Raw genomic sequence first — 22,554 nt, 5'->3', positions numbered from 1 at the left:
TAGAACTAGTACGACGGGTAACCTCTCTGCCCATACACCTCCTCCAACTGTTGCAGACTACTAGGGCTTTATACCAATAGGACTTGGTTGCAACCCATAAATGCCTAGTACAATCCCCAACATAGGAAACAAAATAACGATTACCTCCCAATGATGCATACATGGAAGGCCCCCAAATGCCTGACTGAACACCTCCAATAAGACCCCTCGATCGGTGGATAGAAGTGCTGAACTCCACCTCGGTCTCCTCGTTCATCCCAATGTGCTCACAGGACTTCAATCTGCAGGTCATAGCACTCCTCAACAATCTGTGCACGGCATAACCAATAATATGTCCTAGCACCAACCAATGTCACAGTCTAGCCAAAGAAGTCGTCAGCGCTCTATCAATCACCATGCTCTCGAGCAGATAATACAAGTTACTCCTCCTGACGCCCTTTATCACAATCATGGACCCCGATGTGACCTTCAAGCGAGAATCCGTCAAGGTCACCCTATAGCTTGCTGCCTCCAATACCCCAAGTGAAATGATGTTCTTCCTCAGTTGAGGAACAAACCTCACATCAACCAATTCCTGAATCATCCCGTCACTCGTCCGAATACGAACGGTACCAATACCACCAATAGGACATCTGTGATCATTACCCATAAGAACAGCATCCCCTCTTTTCAACTCCTGAAAGCTAGAGAATCAATCCCTCCTAGGGCATATATGATAAGTAGCACCCAAATCCAACATCCACTCGGTGGAGTCGGCAACACCAACCGACGGAAGAGCAGGGCACGAATAGCCCAAAGAATCTGAATCTGAAACGTCACCACTAGTCTTGACAACATTCACCTCTGAAGCTTAAACAACTTTCCCCTTATTCTTCACGGCTTGTAATTTTGGGCATTCGGCTTTCCAATGTCCATCCTCTCTACAAAAGACACGGATTCCTACCAACTGCAGGATGTCCCCCTCTAGACTGCGACCTCCTACCACGGTTTGGACTTCTAGCTCTCGTAATCAATGCCCCCGCAACCAGCTCAATGAAAGTCTCTTTGTCCTTCTTTCGAAGTTGACAGTTCACAAGGGCTGCGGTGACCTCACTATACGAAAGAGATGCCTTCCCATTAATAAGAGTGAGGACGAAGGTCTCATATTCCTCGTCGGGCAAAAAACTCAATAACAATGCTTTGTCTTCATCTTCAACTATAACATCCACATTCGTCAAATCTACAAGTAGCTTCGTGTGGTGGTTCATGTGATCACTAATGGATGTCCCCTTCTTCAATTGAAAGCGATAAAACCTTCTCTTCAAATACAAACGATTTTCGACGCTCTCTTCGTCAAATATTTACCCTCTAGGACCTCTCAAATCTTCTTTGCCGAAGTCTCATTCATCACATCATATTTTAGATCTTGGGTAAGGCAAGACCTAATTACACCACACGCTGTTCTATTCATTTTATTCCAAACATTTTCATCCATGTTGTCCGGTTTCCCGTCCAACTCTAACCTATCTTTCAGATTTTGCGCATTTAGCGTATCCATGACTTCACATCGCCAAAGCCCAAAATTATTTGTACCGTTAAACTTTTCCACATCTATTTTCATAGAATGTATATTCAAACTTTGAACGGCCTTCACACTAGAAGAACCCTCCCCATTTTTATCTTTTTCGACCATATATCTCAAAGCACCAAACTATTACGGAACAAATAGGAAATAGATCCAACTTGAAAAAGATAGAAACTTTACCATAAAGATCCAATCTTTATCACCAATCGAAGCTTTAGATGAACTTCCCAACTGATCTACACCTCCAAAAAGCCCAAGCGTTGCCCGGAGCTCTGATACCAATTGTTAGGGAGAAACCCCTATGCCGAGATCCAACCAAATAGCCGAAAGAGATAAACCAAACCAACTCACCAACAAGAGCACAAACAATCAAACACCAGATTTTACGTGATTCGACGAGATACCTACGTCTACAAGGCAAGGAGGGGGGAGTTTTTACTATTAGAAATCAAGAGGAACAAACTAGGGTTACAAATCTCTCATAAACCCTCAACAAATCAACTCTCAATCTCTCCAATTGCTCCTAGAATAGAAGCCCAAAGAAAACCCCTTCAATCTGCTCAAAACCCTTGCCTTACAAATCCTAGAATCGAGTTTGGGTATTTATAGAAAACCCAAACGAAACGGGTCTGGAAAACAGACCCAGCCCAAAACCGCTACGGCGGTCGACCGCGACGGTCGACCGCCCACAATCCCAGAACAACAGTAGAATCCAGAAACTCCTGCGGTCGACCGCGGCAATCGACCGCCCCGAAAACAGAAACTTCTGCGGTCGACCGCCACTGATCCAAACGCCCAGAGCCTCCTGTGCACGAACGCGATCGACCGTCGCGGTCGACCGCCAATCTGTCTGCCTGAATCCTGCCATTTCTACAGTGATAACCCTTCTTAATACAAAAAGGCTTGTATTGCTCATCAATCTTCATGCTTTTATACACCCCCAACAAAATGATATTGTTGAATGCAAGAGTAGGCATCTAATGGAATCATTTGTACTTTGTAAAAGAAGGGTAATTTTGATATTAATCCTCCAAATCTTTCGTATTTTTAAATTAGGCCCCCAGATCACTGAAATATGAAAGACTTGAAGGACTAATAACAAAATAACCCAAAAAAGGAGACCCTAAAATGTTTTGTGCTGATGTCATTCTCACAATGAATCACACGATAAATTGCATGCCTTCAATTGTTCATGATGTTCAGATTCTACTCACTGCTATTTTCCTCAGCACAGAGTTTCTCCAGTATTCTGTATACTTGGATGTGCGTATTTTGTTCATCACAAGTGTTTCAAACTTGAATCCAAGTCAATCAAGTGTATCTTTTGGGGATATTCTCAGTGGCAGAAGTGTTACACGTTATAATCCTGAATTGATACGATTCTTCATATCCATTGATGTCACCTTTCTGAGTGCACTCCTTATTTTATGATTGAAGATAGTATTCCCGTGTTGGTTGTGGATTTCTTGTTATTTTCTGCATTTCCCAGTCTCATGCACTATCTTTACGACTTTACCTGCATACCTTATTCAGTTGACCACTTTAGTAGGTGAACTGAGTTAACCTATGTGAACTTAGTTAACTCATGGTTAGTCATTTAAATACTGATTTGGGTGAATGTTGCGTGTTAGTTTATGTCTGGTCATCATTATCCATTGGGATACTGTGGTTTGAATTTTGAAGTAAAGATTGCTCATGGACAGGCTTGTTACACTCTAATTGTTGACATTCTCATCACTGAACTTCAGACATTGATTGGGTTGGCTTCTGTCAGACTATTCAATACTGGATAATGTGTTTGATGGAGAAAAGTTGATATCTGGGAATGTATGAAGCAAAATGTTGCTGCCGGATTAAATGCAGATTCAAAATATTGAAGAAAGGCCAACGATACTTGTGACTGCTGGTTCAAATTTTGGGCCATCTGTTAGGATGTATTGTTATAAAGAAGGAACTATTATATTGCACCCAATCGTGTCCGCTACGAGTGGACTAAACACATGTGAGAAAGTAAAGGGACAGATTATTGAGCTTAGCCATATAAAATATGCTATTCAATTGGCAGAAATTTATTCGCTAAGTTTCCGAGGAGAAAACAGGTAGATCTATAGTTCTGTTAAGCCTATTTCTGTGTGAAAAAGAGGTATATACAATCGATATGCTCCAGTTTGAGGAAGTGTTACAACTTACAGGAGTGTGAATAATGTAATTTTCCATATTGTAGTTAGAGGGGGGGCAACGGGAGGAGTTGGATTATTCTTCTAAAGTCATCAAAATGTATTGTTCTCAAATATAAAGACTAAAGTACAATTTAGATTAGAATAGTCAATGTTACATGCTAAAAGGTGGTTTTCCCATTGTCTCGATTGGTCAAAATTCTCATAGCACGAAAATGTAAACCTAATCTTAAGCAAATCAAACTTTATTTGATTTAATCATCAATAAAACCAAGATCTTAGAACAATATGATTTTCTCAATGAACAATTTAATTAAGTGATCATACATTGATCCATGATTCGAATTTTGACGAAAATTTACTGCAAAGGGAGCAACATTCAAGACTTTGTTTTCTCTCTCTTTACCCTCTTATTCTTTTCCGAAATTTTCTTAATAAAGAGAAAAATTTCGCATGCAAAGGTAGAGAGAGGACTAAGTCTTTAAATAGAGAATTACCCATCTTCCATCAATGTGAGTAGTTAATTTATTGACCAATAGGAATTAACTAATGAGTAGTTAATTTAACTAATGATAAAACATGACCACTAAATGAAACGTGGGTAGTTTCATAACTAAAATTAGTGGGGAAAAAAATAAAAAATGTGACCACTAAGAACATGGGCCACTAAAAATCTAACAAACTAAAATTAGTGGGGAAAAAAATAAAAAATGTGACCACTAAGAACATGGGCCACTAAAAATCTAACATTCTCCCACTTGGCCCATGTTTCATAATTTAAAAACATGATTTTATAATACAATATAATACACATAGTATAAGCTAATTCCATCATTATATTGATCTAACCATCAATCATCATTAAGTAGAAAACTAATAAGGATCATGGCGGTCGTACGCAGCTAAATCGACATAGTCCCTTCCATGTATCATAATATTAGTTTTAAACTAAACATGACCTGTAATAAGACTTATCATAATGGTCCAACAATAATGTCCTTGTCAAAGACATATCCTGTTAATGTTCACATAATCATTTATGTATATACTAACAATAATAAACAGGATGCATTAAAATATCAGAATTAATGTTCACATAATCATTTATGTATATACTAACAATAATAAACAGGATGCATTAAAATATCAGAAACTATTTAGATGAGCTCAAAGTGTCAAATATATAAAGAGCATGAACTTTACATAAAAGTTAGTAATGGTTTTCAATAATGCCCATTCTTTCAACATGTTCACCAAATGTCTTTGGAGGCAATCCTTTTGTTAACGGATCCGTAACCATGAGATTTGTGCTAATATGCTCAATTGACACTCTTTGTTTCTGAACTTCTTCTTTAACGGCAAAGTATTTTAATTTCATATGTTTAGCACCCTTCGAATACTTGTCATTTTTAGAAAAGAAGACTGCTACAGCATTATCGCAATAAATTTTCAGCAGCTTGGCAATACTGTCAACAACTCAAAATCCTAAAATAAAATTTCGCAGCCATAATCCATGAACAGTGGCCTCAAAGCACGCCACGAACTCAGCCTCCGTAGTCGATACAGCAATGACGGACTGCTTTGCACTTTTCCATGAGATCGCTCCTCCAGCTAAAAGGAACAGATAGCCAAATATGGATTTTGTTGTATCCAAACACCCAGCAAAATCTGAATCTGAATATCCAATCACCTCAAGGTGATCAGATCTCCTATAATCCAGCAAAATCTGAATCTGAATATCCAATCACCTCAAGGTGATCAGATCTCCTATAAGTGAGCATATGATCCTTTGTTCCTTGCAAGTATCTCAATACCTTCTTTGCAGCTTTCCAATGATCCAATCCTGGATTACTTTGATATCTACCCAACATTCCAACAGCAAAACTAATGTCAGGTCTTGTACAAACCTGAGCATACATAAAGCTCCCAACGATGGATGCATAAGGAATTTGTTCCATTTGTTTGTGTTCCAATTCATTCTTTAGACGTTGCATAAGACTGAATTTATCCCCTTTCTGAATTGGAACTACAGATGCAGAGCATTTATCCATCTTGAACCTCTAGAACTTTATTAATATATGATTTTTGAGACAACCCTAACAATCCTTGTGATCTGTCACGGAATATTTCAATTCCAATCACATAGGATGTCTCACCCATATCTTTCATTTCGAAGTTCTTAGAGAGAAATTTCTTAGTCTCGTGTAACAAGCCAAGATCATTAGTAGCAAGCAAGATATCATCAACATACAGAATCAGAAATATAAATTTGCTCCCACTGATCTTTAGATATATACATCGATCAACGATATTTTCTTTAAATCCAAAAGATGTGATGGTATCATTAAACTTAAGATACCATTGTCGGGAAGCTTGTTTGAGTCCGTATATTGACCTCTCAAGCTTACACATCATGTGTTCCTTTCCTTCAACTGAAAAACCCTCGGGTTGGTCCACGTAAACTTCTTCATCTAAATTTCCATTTAGAAAAACGGTTTTCACATCCATTTGATGTAGCTCTAAATCATGAGCCACCATAGCCATAATAATTCTAAATGAATCCTTTTTCGAAACAGGAGCAAATGTTTTTTTATAGTCAATATCATCCTTCTGAGTAAAACCTTTGGCAACAAGTCTACCCTTGTATCGTTCGATATTGCCATTTGAGTCGTGTTTGGTCTTAAAGACCCATTTACACCCAACTCTTTTACAACCTTTAGGCAATTCTACAAGGTCTCAAACTTCATTATGCTCCATTGATTTCAACTCATCTTTCATGGCATCAAACCATTTATCAGAATTGTGACTTTTCATGGCCTGTGAAAATGAAACCGGATCTTCATCAATTCCAAAGTCATGTTCTAACTCTTGTAGATAAACCACATAATCATCAGAAATAGCAGATTTTTTCTGTCTTTGAGACCTTCTTAATGCTACTTCTTCATGGGGTATATCTATTGCAGGTTCATTGGTAACAACGTCTTCATGGAGTGTTTGATCATTTATTTGTTGTTCTTGAAAGTCGTTAAATTGTTCAACAACTGTAGGAACAATTTGAGAAGAAGTTAAAGGTAAAAGAACGTTCATTCTAACTTCTTGGATTTCCACTTTACGTGGTTCCATGCTCCCACTAATGTCACCATTTTCAATGAACCTGACATTTCCAGTTTTAACAATTTTCGTACTATGGCTAGGACAATAAAATCTATACCCTTTAGATTTTTCTGGATAACCAATGAAGAAATCACTGGTTGTTCTTGAGTCCAGTTTCTTTTCATGTGGATTATAAATTCGTATTTCTGCAGAACAACCCCAAACATGGAGGTGTCTCAAACTGGGTTTCCTTCTCGTCCACAGTTCAAAAGGAGTCTTTGGAACTGCCTTACTAGGAACCCTGTTTAACAAATACATAGTGGTTTTTAAAGCATACATCCACAAAGATAAGGGGAAAGAGGAATAACTCAACATACTCCTAACCATGTCCATTAGCGTACGATTACGCCTTTCTGCAACACCATTTTGTTGCGGTGTACCTAGCATAGTGTACTGAGCGCATATGCCACGCTTTTCAAGAAATTTAGCAAATGGACCAGAACATTGTCCCGTTTCGTTATATTTTCCATAAATTCACCACCTCTATCGGATCTTACAATTTTCACCCTTTTGTCTAATTGTCTTTCAACCTCATTAATAAATACCTCTAGGGTATCTACTGATTGAGATTTTTCATGTAACAAATAGACGTATCCATAACGTGAAAAATCATCAATAAAGGTGATAAAATATTTTTCTTTATTAAATGATAGAACATCAAAAGGTCCACATATATCGGTGTGTATAATTTCAAGGAGTTGAGTGCTTCTTGTGGCGACTTTCTTAATTGTATGATTTGTATGTTTTCCTTTAATACAATCTATACAAATACCAAGATCGGTAAAATCCAAATTAGGAAGGATTTCATTCTTTACCAATCTTTGTATTCTTTCTTTGGAAATGTCCCAAACGTTTATGCCACAAATAAGCTGAACTTTCATCCACTAAACTTCGTTTAGTTTCAACATTATGATGCAAGGTTAACAGAGTTTCAGCAAAAAGATTATCAAGCTTTAATTTGTATAAACCATCAGAGAGAACACCAGAACCAATAAGATGATTATGCTTAAACAAACTGAAACAACCATTTCCAAATTTAAAAGAGTATCCAGCGACATCAAGTTTAGACAAAGAAACTAAGTTGCGAGAAACAGTAGGAACATAAAGGGTTTGAAAAAGATCTAAATGATGTCCAGTGTCTAAAAACAAGCAGTAGGTCGCAATGGCCTCAACTGGAGCTTTGACTCGATTTCCCATAAAGATGAAATTTTTATTTGGATTTATGGTTTGGGTCATAAGGAATCCTTGCATCGTATTTGAAACATGAGTGGTAGAACCAGAATCAATCCACCAAGTATTATAAGGAACTTTTGTTAGATTTGATTCGAAACATACAAAAGCAAGAGGTTTACCTTTCTTTTCGAACCATGCCTTACGTTTTAGGCAATCTTTCTGATAGTGTCCAGGCTTCTTGCAGAAATGACACTTATCGTTCTTATGTTCCTTCTTGTGGATTTGGACAGACGACACATTATCTTTCAGTGCTCTTTTCTTGCCCTTTCCATTATACTTTCCTAATTTCTTTCCAGCTCCTTGATGACCCATGAGATTAATTGAGTGAGTTCCTTATTTCTTAAGCCTTGCTTCCTCTTGAATGAGCATACTTTGCAATTCAGTTACATTCCACTTATCTTTTATAGTATTGTAGTTCATTTGGAATGGACCATACTCAGAAGGCAAGGAGTTTATGATAAACTGCACAAGGAAACTTTCACTCACTTTCATTCCCATAGATCTCAATCTTGCTGCTGTGTTTGTCATTTCAATGACATGCTCATGCATGGTACGAGAACCACCGAACTTCATAGTGGTCAACGTACCCATTAATATCCCTACAATTGACTTATCAGCAGTCAGATTGCGAGAGATCTTCCATAAATTTCATAAATTCCTTTGTTTTATCAGTCTTAGGAATTGTGGACTTAATGTTGTTTGCTATCGTCATCCGCATGAACATTAAGCTAAGTCTATTTGATTTTTCCCAAGCATTATGAAAAAACCTTTCATCATCATTGCTAGAATCAGTAATAGCAACAAATTTGTCATATAGGAGTGCTGAATCAAGATCCAGAACACCTAGGTGAAACTGAATTTATTCACTCCATTCATGAAAATTAAGCCCATTGAACTTTACAATAGACGAGGCTTGCGAATGGAGAGAAATAGGTGCTGTAAATATATAGAATAATGCTTTGAGTCATAAATTTAAACTTAAACACATAATACATATATAAATAGCAGTTAAATTAACAATAAACGTACATCGAAGTTCTCCTTTGGGTGACCCATCAATGTATAACAATAAACATAATTGATGCTCAATTTTATTTCATATAGTTGGCAATTATAAATACACCAATTAGATATGCTTACTATCTTGGGATATTCTAAACATATCTAATCAAATATATTTTAATTAACCACAGTCATGTTTACAGATTATAAAATTTACCAATCAACCTTTGGACGATTCTTAAATATTTTATAATCAATAAACCTCAATTTACTCATGACAATGTATGTATTTATGCGATCATGTCATTTCATTAGTAGCATCACTTAATCATGAGTAATTGAAAATTATATATTACAATTTGATAAGCATGAAACTTCAAGGTATGGTCACTTTGGTGACTAACAAACCATCCATGAGTTAACTAAATTTCAATGTAACAATAAGCCCGTAAACACTGTTTTAAATATCGGCCGATAATCGATATTATCGGCCGAGTTATCGGATTTGGGAGCTCTCCGATAGGATAACTTGGATTTTTAATCGGTTATCGTTTTTGGCAAGTTATCGGCGTTATCGGTACTTATCGGCCGATAAGTAAGGTTTTTTTATCGGGATTATCGGCCGATAAGTAAGGCTATGCAATCGAATGGTTTCATCGTGCGGTCAAGATGCAAGTTTTGCTTTCTACAATTGGTTAGTGATTCTAAACATGATGATTTACATTTTGGTATGTTTATATTTCATTAAGTATGGTTAAATTACATTTTTTAGTTATTATATTATATATATACACCATCTAGTATATCACTCCGATAAATACTACTTATCCCCGATATATCCCCGATTTCCGCTATCCGATAAGAATTTTGGCCGTCCGATAAATTCCCGATAACTGATATTTAAAACCTTGCCCGTAAATTAACAATTTATGAAGATTAACAATATCCATGCATAATTAGTGCATCGGTATAAACAGTCATCGGCACAACAGCGCACAGAAACATCATGTATGTAAAATAGATAAATAGGCAGCAACAATAGGCGAGCACAAAATTAAATTAGGCAGCCAATAAAAAAAATGGAGTATTAAAAACATCATTCGAAATCAAAGACCCCACGAGGCCCAAGGCCCAAGGCCCATCAAAGACTATTAATATTTGGTGTAGCCCTAGGGGTTTGAACACCAAACCTCTAGGCCAAATCCTAAAACCTTACCACTAGGCTATTTACACTAAAGTATTTAGCATAATCAAAATATGTATACATATTAAATGAACAGTTAGATCCGAATTTTACAGTTTTGAATTTTGCAGTGATTGTTCAGTCAATTTAACACGAAATTATCAAAACATTTATAGTATTCAATAATCAGCAGAAAAATTTTAATTAGAGAGATTTAAATATTTAATTAACAGTAATGGAATTATTTGACAAGAAACAAGAATCATGATGGAAAATCATAAGTTCTTTAATCAAGGCTCTGATACCACATGTAAACCTAATCTTAAGCAAATCAAACTTTATTTGATTTAATCATCAATAAAACCAAGATCTTAGAACAATATGATTTTCTCAATGAACAATTTAATTAAGTGATCATACATTGATCCATGATTCGAATTTTAACGAAAATTGACTGCAAAGGGAGCAACGTTCAAGACTTTGATTTCTCTCTCTTTACCCTCTTATTCTTTTCCGAAATTTTCTTAATGGAGAGAAAAATTTCGCATGCAAAGGTAGAGAGAGGACCAAGTCTTTAAATAGAGAATTACCCACCTTCCATCAATGTGAGTAGTTAATTTATTGACCAATAGGAATTAACTAATGAGTAGTTAATTTAACTAATGATAAAACATGACCACTAAATGAAACGTGGGTAGTTTCATAACTAAAATTAGTGGGGAAAAAAATAAAAAATGTGACCACTAAGAACATGGGCCACTAAAAATCTAACAGAAAAATCTTTATGATTAAGCACACACTTAAATAGACCTAGCACAAAAAGGTCAACTTCTTAGCAAATAACTTGAGCTTCACAAATAGTGGCTTAAGCTTCATAATATAGCGCTAGGTTAGTACCAAACGTGTTACCGCACCAAAGTGAGCTACAGTAAGCTTTTCAAAGCACTGCTACATATTGTCATGAAACACAAAATGTATTATGCCACTATAAACAAATTGACCAAAAAAGGACCTACTTTGCAACTTACTTGCTTTAGCAACTCAGCTTCTGTAGCATAAGGCGACCATTTTAAAAGAGTCAACAAATTAGAGCAGAAGTGCTTTTCATCATATCGTAGTAATCGCTTCAATGAACCCGTTAATGGGTCAATTTCATAGTCCACCTGCGGTAAATCAAAACAAGTAACATCATTCAACATTCTAAGAAATGCGACTGGTCCCATTTCCATGGGCTGCATGAGTTTGAAAATCTACTTCCATGTGGTAACCGGACATCAAACAAGGAGGGAGTGTCTATAAAACAAGAATCCTGTGACAAGGAAACGCACCATGGGTACCACAATATCGTGGGAGCCAGTTTGCCTCAGAAAGGTATAGGAAAGTAGCCCAATACTTTGAGTTATATTCCTGCAGAATAAAACAAAAAATGTATTATAAGAGAAATATATTTTTAGTAACAATTGATAAAGTTCAGTGCAAGTAACTAGAAGGTTTCAAATGACAATCATGAATGAAGATAGGGATAAACTAGGGATAGGACATAAAATCCTCGCAAGCCAAGATGCTAATGGTCATCCAGATATGAATATATCAATGCTAAGGGCCAACCAGGTACGGATATCCGGTGTTATCCGAATTATGTGCATACGCTATATGGATATAAACATATATATTAGGATGATACAGGCATCAGACATGTCATGTAGATCGCGAAACGACTAAGCATCTCCTCCTTTGGTGCAACACAGTTTGACTCACCTTAGATGGTGAATGCTCGATTGAATCTTAGCTTTCTGAAAACTGTGAATCGTAACTCAGTAACTTAATAAGCAGTGCTTTTTACACCTATAATCCACATGACACAAAAAGACGCATGTACTGGCCTTTCAAACTGTAGTTCACAAGTCCACTGAAACTGCTTTACAGAAAATATACTACCAGACAAGAATCATCCACTCGAGCAATAATCATAAATCTGTGTATAACTCTTCAAAAGTAGCAAAAATGACAGTTTTGCTAGCAATTGGAACCAAACTCAAGATTGCTAGTGCAACTTATTGGGATCACCTCTTAAAGACTAAACTTAAGTAAACAAGAATATATTTCAATAATACAGTTCTTCTTAAGTTCTCTGATACAAGACTATATGAAGAGGCCTCACAGAGAAATTCAGGATGCTGGATGATGCAACTCTATGGAGGTTTGATCATTCAAATGAACTGAGATTGTCATATATATCTAATACGCAATAAGATATAAGGTACATCTAACATGATTATAGGAAGGTGGGAGGACCTTGGGTCATAACGAGTATGAGGATAAGTCTAGAATGTAGGAAATAGATGGCCCCATGAATATACGCTAAGGATTAACACTGACCAACACTAGGGAAAACCATACAGTACTGATAGCAAGGTTTTAGAAATCGGTTATCGGAAATAAATTGGACGGTCAAAATTCATATCGGATCCCGGAGATATATCAGGGATAAGTAGTAAAATGCAGAGTGTCATATTGGATATACAATATAATGTTCTAAAATGTAATCTACGATTCAAATCACATTTAATGAAGTATAAACATACTAAAATGTAAATAACTCATGTTTAGATCACTAATCAATTGTTGAAACTTGCTTCTCAATTGTGATATTAGGGTTTTGGGTGAACGATGAAGCAGTTGGTTTTTTTCCAGGAAATCGGCCTATTTATCGGCTGAAAAATCGGCCTATTTATCGGATTTTTTGCATCGGGTAAAATGATAACCGATTTTTTTCCAAAAATCGCATCGGAAGGGGTCAAAACCCGATATATTGCCGATATTTCGATAATATCGGCCAATTTTTAAATCATTGACTGATAGTGTTGATAAGATAGTCATTGATATTTTTTAACTCTCTGTTCTGAAGGATTTTTGCTTGGCTGCTATAAACAACATTAGGTGGTGCAAAACCAAAGCAAATATTGCGTTAAGTTGCAGAACATTCTAGCTTCAGGAACCGGTGGCCAGCCAGTTTTCAAATCGTAGCAGGAGTGTGGATTACTTGAGTCTCCAAATCAAGAAAATATGGAAAGAGAAAAGAGACAGAAAGGTTCAAAAAACAACGGTATGTATAATCCTGAAGCATGCAGATAATTTTGCATCGTAATCAAGCCTGCAGCAAGTGAAAAACCAGCCAAGCCAGGACATGATAAATGAAAGGCTCATAAAACCGTCTCGGAATCTGGTACTACGAACAAATACTAGCGAGGTGCCAGAGAACAGATAACTGCAACCTGTTATCCATGCAACGGCTAAAGACAATTGCATCTGCCCCAAGTCGCATTGTGCTGGTCTTGAACCCATTTCCATCTGAATTGTGAATCAAGCAATAAAGAAATTAGCTGTATTCCAGTAAAAAAAGATTATACAAAACTTAACAGTTAAAGCTACACTTAGTCAGATATTAGACTTGTAACGTCCACAGAATATCCATACACTGTCCAATGGAGGAATCTGATAGTTTGTCAGAAAATCCAAAGCTCATGCAATGTCGTAAACGTTCTGGATCCATTCCACCTCCATCGTCTTATTTACAGTGTCAGAACATAAATATTTAATAGAATGAAGCCATTATGAGTAATTATAAAAAGAAAATATATGACACATTACCATGTTCGAAATGCCAGTAACATAGAATTACCTTGAATCAGCAATGCAGGATTTCCATCTCTCAGGTTTGTGATCTTATCTATAGCAACAAAAGAGGCCCCGTTTCCTACCTATCTCACAGAAAAAGAACAATAATAGATAGCTTGTGATGATATATAGTGATGCTTAATGTGATTTAGTTTGAAAGAATCCTCAGGTTATGCAGCTGAAAAAATAATAGTGTTGGCTTATAGAGCAGCAAGAATAAAGTTAACAATTGAATATGGTATGACGTTAATATTTCTCTTCAGCTCATGAAATCACATTATATAAATTCTCTGATGAACGGAAAGACATTACTATGTACCTCGTCAATTGCATTATCTAGTAGTTCTGCCACGGCTGCAATATGGAAAATAAAAGAAGAGTTAGTGAGATTGATGACTTTGCTTGGACATTATACGTATGTTATCTGCAAAGCACATAGATGATACCGCCAAATGCCCACTTGTGTGAGGTAGCATTTGAGTGGAGAAATTTGGGATGAACACGTAAACGATTCAGGCCATCTGCAAGGAAAGGAATGATATTACTAGGAAATAATCGCGAGAGGACAGGAAAGAGATCAAAAACCTAAAAGAAAGTGAGTCTTCAATAAGTATCTTATATCTTCACAATAAACACATAACGAGAAAAGAAATATACTCTGGGAGATGGGTCCATGAGGTAGTCCAGCTTCATAATCTCCAGCTTTCCAGAATTGCCTGCACATTGGCGAAGAACAAGGCAACGAAGCTAGATTGGGCAACCCATTATCAAATAAACCCCTTATGTCAGTTACACACGAACTAATAGGATATCCATATGGATTTTCATGTTCCTTAGAACCTTGTGTAATGGCATGGCCTTCAAATTCTGGCTGAACGTGTAAAGTAATAAAACTTGGGCTCATCTGAATTAGATTTGGGGTGAAATCAGGCCTAACTACTTCTCTTAGTTCCATTTCATCATCGTTGGACAAATCAATGAAGTTAGAAAAGCTCATCTCCATATCTGGAAAAAAATAGTCCAGGGTGATATGGCTGCGAAATGTTCAAACAGCTAATATAGCAAAATGTTGAGCATCTACATGTACACAAGAATTGCCATGTAGCAGGATTTTAAAAAGAAAACTAGTAGTCTTTTTATATCATAATAACTGTACTTTCAGTAAGGAAAAAAAGATCAATCCTAAGGATTTTTCACATGGCAAACAAAGACAACTAAAGACTACAATTATTTATTGCTAAGGAATGTGATACTTTCTTGAAACTAGCATATGCATGACTCCAGGTAGTTGTGGAAAACAGATAAGAAATCTCATAAAAACTACCATCCATTCAAACTTATAAACTCCGTATTTTCAATTTGATCATAAAAAAAATTCCGAGCTATTTTAAAAGTTACTGATGCATGTTCTATCACACATGAATTGAAGGTCATATGTATAAAATAATGTTAGAAGCAACAGAACATGCAGGTTGTTTAGTCTAATCAGGAAATTGTGGTGGAACTCGCTAAGCCTTGAATGCGCAAAGAGAATTACACACAAGCTAATAAAGAATTACCAAAAATCCGAGAGATAGTTGCCAAACTAGATTAGATGTTGTGAATACTCAATCCTAATCGGTTAACCATTAACAGTAATGGTTTTGACTTTTGAGTAAGTTATACCGGAAAAATATGATAAGATATATCTACACTTGAATTAAAAGAATACATTCAGAATTTTGATATGTAACTCTATTTAGGGCTAGTCTAATATTGTTGGAGCTTTTGCTTATAAAAGCAACTTATATTAGCTACCGAAAATAGCAGTTTGGTAATCAAATATCAAAAATTGCTTAAAGAGCAGTTAAGGTATTTGGTAGAACTGCGCTTAATGATCATTGTTAAAAGATAAAAGGTATATATGATATATAAACTAAAAAACACAGAAGCTTCTTTTGAAAGCATCCTCTAGTTGCTTCTAAAATAACCTCCTTAAAAGCAGAAGCAGTTTCAATAAGCATGCCAAAAAAATTTTATCAAACACCATTATTGGGTGTTTCTTGAAAAAATAAGTAGAAGCACCCTAAAAAAGGTAATACCAAACTGGCCCTTAAACTTTTGCTTATTTTGTGACCCAAAGATGAATGAAACTCTCAAAAGTGAAACTTTGTTTGCGGATAAGAAAAATCACAGGTGCTATATAATCACTTAAGGTGATGGATTCTAGGACAACGACATAATTTCCCCAACACAAACATTTTTCATGCATGTGAGAGGACTTCAACAAGATAGCAGCTTGCTCAAAAATATAGAAAAAATGATAATGCCAAGATATTTGAATGATAATACCAAGATACTTGAATTTTCATTAGCAAGACATGAATCCATAACCCCCTAATAACATGTTAGCGCTTCAGGCAAAGATTAAGATCATAGATTATGAGCCGCTACTGTACATCAACCAATCACAACCATAGGTTTACTCCTTGGGGTATGAGCTTAAAGTGAGTTCATCTATGTACCTCCCACCAAGCTGACAATTTTTTTGCAAAAGTAGTAGTACATTGCCAATTTGGTTTTAATGGGAAAAGAGATAGGCTGGCTGTGACAACAACGAGGTTTAAGAACAATTCCATAACCTCCCAAGTCACTCTAAACACTAATCCAATCTATCACCTCATATGATCCCCATGCCGATGGTGACGAATAAGATTGCTTTTGCAATACTAATCATTGCCTAGGTGCAAGAACTATTAAACTGCCTGGCCCTCTAGGCATTGTGTTCATGATGAACATGACTTTGCAAAACCTAAATCATGGATTACGTTTAGAATAAGAGATTTCTGTACTAATACTCAGGCCTGGTAATACTGGGGGCTCTCTGACATCTGTTGCTCTATGGCCGACCTTCATAGATGAATGAGACTGCGTAGGTTAGCTAATACATCAATCTTATAACATCTTCAAAGGCCAAGGGCTTTTGCAAAGGAATACTTCATTAGCTTTATTGTCTAGGCATTAATAATCTTTTCTCTAGTGACATTTTTCAATAAAAAGTTGGAACCAATATCTAACAATAGGTTAATTTCCCTATCAATCTTTGTTTAACTCCCTGTAAGGTTTGATTACTTCCCTTGCACCAAACCAAGCAAAAGAAAAATATGTTAACATGTTGCAATAGTGGAGATTTCAATCCAAGAGATGTCAATACAAAATAGAACAATAACAAAACTGAATATACATAGTATAGAATGAAAGGAACAACATACAACCAAATCAATATTTCAACCTACATCCACCAACAAATACAGCCAGAGGGGTTCACTAATCAAAGATGATATGACAACAAAGATTCACTCTCTAATCTTACTCACGCAAACCCATAACAAACACCCTTAATGAGACACCGAGAAGAGAGCATCCAAATCTCTCTTTCTCTTGCACTTGTTTGCACACTTGCACATTCTCTTCATCATCCTAACATCCTTTTATAGTGTAAATCCTCGTGAAACCTTCTTATTTTCACATAGGAATAAAAGAATGGGTTGTGTAGTAAATGCGCTAATAGTTGGTGTCATGATACCCTAATCTAATTTGTCACAAACTAAATGTGAAAGAGGAGAACAAATTTGATTTGCTTCTTCATTTTCAAGTCAATTGCACAATGTAATAAACACACCACCATATATATACATTTTTTTGTTGTTCATAAACGTTAGAATATATACTTAGAAAAATGTGAAAGAGGAGAACAAATTTGATTTGCTTCTTCATTTTCAAGGCAATTGCACAATGTAATAAACACACTACCATATATATACATTTTTTCGTTGTTCATAAAAGTTAGAATATATACTTAGAATCAACCCAATTAACATAATTCCTTGAAGAAAAAGAAAGCAAATAAAAAACTCTTTTCAAGATATAATGAACCAAAGAAAACCACAATCACTCATATTTAATTTGTCTTATCAAGAAAATTGACCATCCATATTCCATGACAAGATACATATGGAAAATAAAAACATCTCACAATCATATCATTATCAATGTGTGAGGAACTTCCTCATCATATTGGAAGGAGCCTTACATTTTAAAAAATTATTGGAAAAATATTTGACCTCTTATAAGAACAATAACAAAACTTTTATCCCAAAATTGGGTAAGCTTGTATACTAGAAAATTGTGGATGATTTTCAATCTAAAACATTTTTTAAACAATAAAAGCTCAAAAGAGTTACAAAGAAGAATAGAGTAAGCAAAAATAGAAGAAATGTAACATTCAAAAGCAAACTATAGAGCTAATAGAGTATGAAAAAATATATGCAAATAAATTGGAGAGCTAAGGGAATACCAACAAATAGATCCTTGCTGGTTAAGAATTGTTGAACAAACTTAGGTTTTTAAAGGTAAGAAGATGATGACTAGAAAGTAACTTGTAATTCCTTAGACCCTAAGTAAGTGAAAATGAACAAGATTTAATGGGGGAAAGAAGGAATTGGTAAAGTTGCCTAGATTTAAAAATTATATATAGAGTGGGGCCCACCAGCGAAAAAATTGACAGCTGTAAGCCGGTACTTTACAGGTGAACTTTAAAATTCGTACATTGGGGCCTACTGACCCCACCCGACCCTCAGCTTCCGAAGCACGGAAGGCATGACTGCGTAGGCGCGAAAATAGCCTCCGAAATATTAAACTCCAAAATATTGAACTTATTTTCTAATAAATTTACTGATATTCTTTTCGGTTTTTTACAAAAAAAATCAACAGTAGAATGATGATGTATAATCGGTATCTTGTTTAATTTTATTTTTCTTTTCAATAAGAAACTAGCTAATCGAATGAAAATGACAGCATCGACAAAGTCTCAGAATAAAAAAAAAACATAAAAAGAAAGTATAAGATTAAAACCTAGAGTGGAGAAATGGAGAAAAGGGGTACTTGGGCGGTGAAGAGCGACTCCGGCAAGCGAGCAATTTTTTATTTAATTTGATCGAAAATGCTGCTGCTCCCTCTTGGTGGTTTTTTTTTTATGCTACAATAGCACCGCCATGTGAGTAGCTAGGTTTTTGCTGTTTTATTTTGATGCTTTTTCTTTTTCTCTTTTTAAGCTCTTCAAATTATAGTTACTACTTTTGTAGTCATATTGATGCTCCCGGGGTCTGGTGACCTAAATCGAGCCCGGCCTGCATCAATCCGGTTTAAAAATTCCCCGTTTCCGGTTTCCAGATGGACTGGGTCCCCCACATGCGAAAAATTAAGGGTTCATTTCGAAATAATGATAGGGGCACACCCTCTACCACACTCTCAACCACACCACCTCTCTTACTACAGTACACGGGGCCCACATGAGATTTTAATTTTTAAAATCTTATGTGGGCCCCGTGCACTGTAGCCAGAGAGGTGGTGTGGTTAGGAGTGTGGTAGAGGGTGTGCCCCTAGTGCCTCTCTTCATTTCGATATGTTTGTGTTTGACTAAATACCCATATTGATATTTTAATTCCACCTCATTTGTCAAGAAGGTATTTTAATTAGGCAAATCTGCTTTAAGGCGTTTTAATTGTTTCAACTTACCAACAAGACCTTTTTTCTCGTCAGCGATCAGTTTTCCGGCGAGAGCTCGTCGCATGCGTGGCACGTGATGACTTAAACTGTTTTTTAGCTGCTGATGTGGCACAGATTTTCTGACGTGGATAAAACAGTTGGGCGAATCTGTCCTATTTTGGGTGAATTGAGATTTTTAGAGGGTTAATTCCCGTCTTTAAACACTGCAACGTCAGAAAATTCGTGCCACATCAGCAACTAAAAAATAGTTTAAGTCATCACGTGTCACGCACGTGATGAGCTCTCGCCGAAAAACTGGTCGCCGACGAGAAAAATGACTTTGTTGGTAAGTTGAATCAATTAAAATGCCTTAAAGCAGGTTTGCCTAATTAAAATACCTTCTTGGTAAATGTGGTGGAATTAAAATACCAATATTGGTATTTAGCCGTTTGTGTTTCATTTGTTGTGTTTTTTTAGAAAAACAACACGGTGTTGTGTTTTTTCCTTAAAACATTTTCAAAACATCATGTTAAGTATTTTTGGTCAACACTAGTTTGACTCATTACAACATAAGTATTAAACATATTATTAATATATTATATATTAATTATAATAAAATATATTATAAATAAAATATTATAATATTTAGTTTATATAATACAAAATATTTTATAATATATTATAACATTATATTATGTTTTAATGAGTTATATTATATTATAATTACTATTATGTTATAATTATATATTTAGTTATTTTGATATATCAATCTGTTATTGTTATATATTATAATAATATCATTTTATTATTAGTATAATATTATACTATTATTAATATAATATAATATTATACTATTATTCAAATAATATAATATTATTAATAATGTTAATTGATAATCATATTTTATTATAATTTTATACCCTCATTATCTATTTTATATGAATAAATATGCCATTAATAATTAATTTTATCTTTAATTGCAGGTTAGTGAAGAATAAAACCCAAGATCTCTTATCTCAACAAAAACCCATAAATTAAATGAAGAACACAAGCAAGAGTCAAAAAGCCCAAGCCTAGAATCAAGCCGAGTAGCCTGTAGAAGCCGGAGAAAATAAAGAAATTAAATATGAAAAAAAATGTATTCAAAATAGTTGGCCGCAAAGAAACGACAATATCTCCCAATCCAGAAGGCGGAATTTAACATATAATATATAAAAATCGCCTATCTCGACGAGACAAAGCCAACCGTGAAGTCAGAATTTTTATTGGAGTATCAATGCCAGCATCGATGCGGGCATCGATGTCTGTATCGATGCGAAGTCATCCAGATTTCATCAACGACCGAAATTACATTCTTGGGGCTCAAGTTTGATCCAAGGGCTCTCATTCACTGATGTTTACTATAAATAGGGGTTGAGAATGAGGGGTTAGAGGTATAAAAATTTTTGTAACTACTTTTGGAGAGGAGGGCTACTCTTAATTGAGAAGGCCTTCCAAATTTATAACTTTTTGTTACAATTAATAAAATAATATTTTTACCACTTTAAATTTGTCTTTTTCCCTCTTTGTTGAATGATGAGGATGGAGATAAAAAGCAATTTGAAGGTTTGTATTTCTTTTATTTTTTTTAGTAATTTCTTTATTATTGCTTATTAGTTAGATTTACATTCATGCTTGTAGTGTAGATTTATTTTCTTGTCTTTTTATTTCTTTTTGTACTTTAATTTGTAGAGTAGATTTATTTTCTTGCATTTAATTTTTGTAGTTTAGATTTTAATTCTTTGTAGTTAGATTTATTTCTTGTTCATAGTTTAGATTTTTCTTTTCTTTTTATTTTTGTAATTAGTTATTTTTCTTCTTATTTTTATTTCTTAAGATGTGAAATTAAATCTTGTAGGAATCTTAGAATTGTATGAAACTAGTCTAATTTTTTTTATATTGTATGGATTATTCTCTTGCACTTAAAATATTCATGTTTAGGATAATCAACTAGAAAACTAATCGGTAGAAGAAGAATTTGATAATCTATGTTTATCTTAAATGGTTTGATAGGTTATGCTTATGAATTCTAGGATTACTATCTTGTTGTTGTTCTTATCATGAATAGTAATTTTAACTTAGATGATAATTTGATAGGTTATATTTTCCTTAAATGGTTTGATCTATGTTTAATAAATCTAAGTTGAAATATGATAAAAAGAGAATAGTTTGTATTTTGTAATTGAGATTAGCTAGTGGATTAAATTCTAGATTTTTCATATCTTAAATTGAATTCTCCATCTTGACTTTCTTGAATTTTCTTTTCATTCTTGATTTTATTTCTTGATTTTATTCATTCTTCTTTCTTCCCTTATGATTTCATTTATTCTTTGATTCTTATTTCTTTTCTCTAAAATTCAATTTATTGTCTCTTGCATATATTCACAATAATCACTCATCACAATCACACTTATTCTTTAATCCTATTTTTGTCACGCACACAATATAAGAACCTATTCTAATAATCTCTTAAAGTCACCTTCCTCGTGGGATCGATAATTTTTTATATTATAACTTGATCAATTGTGCACTTGTAATTTTGGTACATAATTATGTCGCATCGAGTTTTTGGCGTCGTTGCCGGGGAAGGTGCTAAAATAGGATTTTATTATTTTGGTTCTTTAACTTGTGTGTTTTCTTGTGAAGGAACCGCTTGGAGCTTGAAAAGCTTGGATTGAAGATCAAGAACTTGGAGAATTACTTTCGGGTAAGTCTTCTTTCTAGTATTTTCAATTCCACCCTTTTTAGTTAGCTTCACAATTAGAGACAATTAGGATTTATAAAAAAAAGATTTTATTTTTGTTGACCATAATAAAATTCACCTTTCACTTGGACATTAACTAACAAGATAATAAATTCAAACAAGAGCTCTCTTCTTACATTTTATTATTGTTAACCATAATTTTAAAAAAAATTCTTTTTATCATCCTTTTTAGTCGCTTTTAATTTCTAGGGTTGTATTTCATATAGTTGTAGGAATTCACCAAAGTGATTGTAGC

The 22,554-nt window shown here is 34.9% G+C and overlaps 1 protein-coding gene across 1 annotated transcript in view; it reads right to left on the bottom strand.

The window, feature by feature from the left end:
* Window positions 1-18,971, bottom strand: part of LOC109828901 (protein MICRORCHIDIA 6-like) — a 42,353-nt gene extending 23,382 nt beyond the window's left edge. The window contains exons 1-9 of the mRNA XM_020395890.1: window positions 18,884-18,971; window positions 14,648-14,995; window positions 14,437-14,511; window positions 14,310-14,344; window positions 13,995-14,073; window positions 13,790-13,879; window positions 13,588-13,663; window positions 11,641-11,719; window positions 11,341-11,475 (exon numbers count right to left, since the gene is read on the bottom strand). Coding sequence (XP_020251479.1) covers window positions 11,341-11,475; window positions 11,641-11,719; window positions 13,588-13,663; window positions 13,790-13,879; window positions 13,995-14,073; window positions 14,310-14,344; window positions 14,437-14,511; window positions 14,648-14,993 — 915 coding nt within the window. The 5' untranslated portion in view covers window positions 14,994-14,995; window positions 18,884-18,971. The remainder of the gene's footprint in view (window positions 1-11,340; window positions 11,476-11,640; window positions 11,720-13,587; window positions 13,664-13,789; window positions 13,880-13,994; window positions 14,074-14,309; window positions 14,345-14,436; window positions 14,512-14,647; window positions 14,996-18,883) is intronic.

The sequence above is a fragment of the Asparagus officinalis genome, chromosome 1, assembly GCF_001876935.1.
Source record: "Asparagus officinalis chromosome 1, Aspof.V1, whole genome shotgun sequence".
Taxonomy (NCBI): Eukaryota; Viridiplantae; Streptophyta; class Magnoliopsida; order Asparagales; family Asparagaceae; genus Asparagus; species Asparagus officinalis.
Note: the sequence above shows the minus strand (reverse complement) of the source record. Positions and strands in the feature narration are given on the sequence as shown.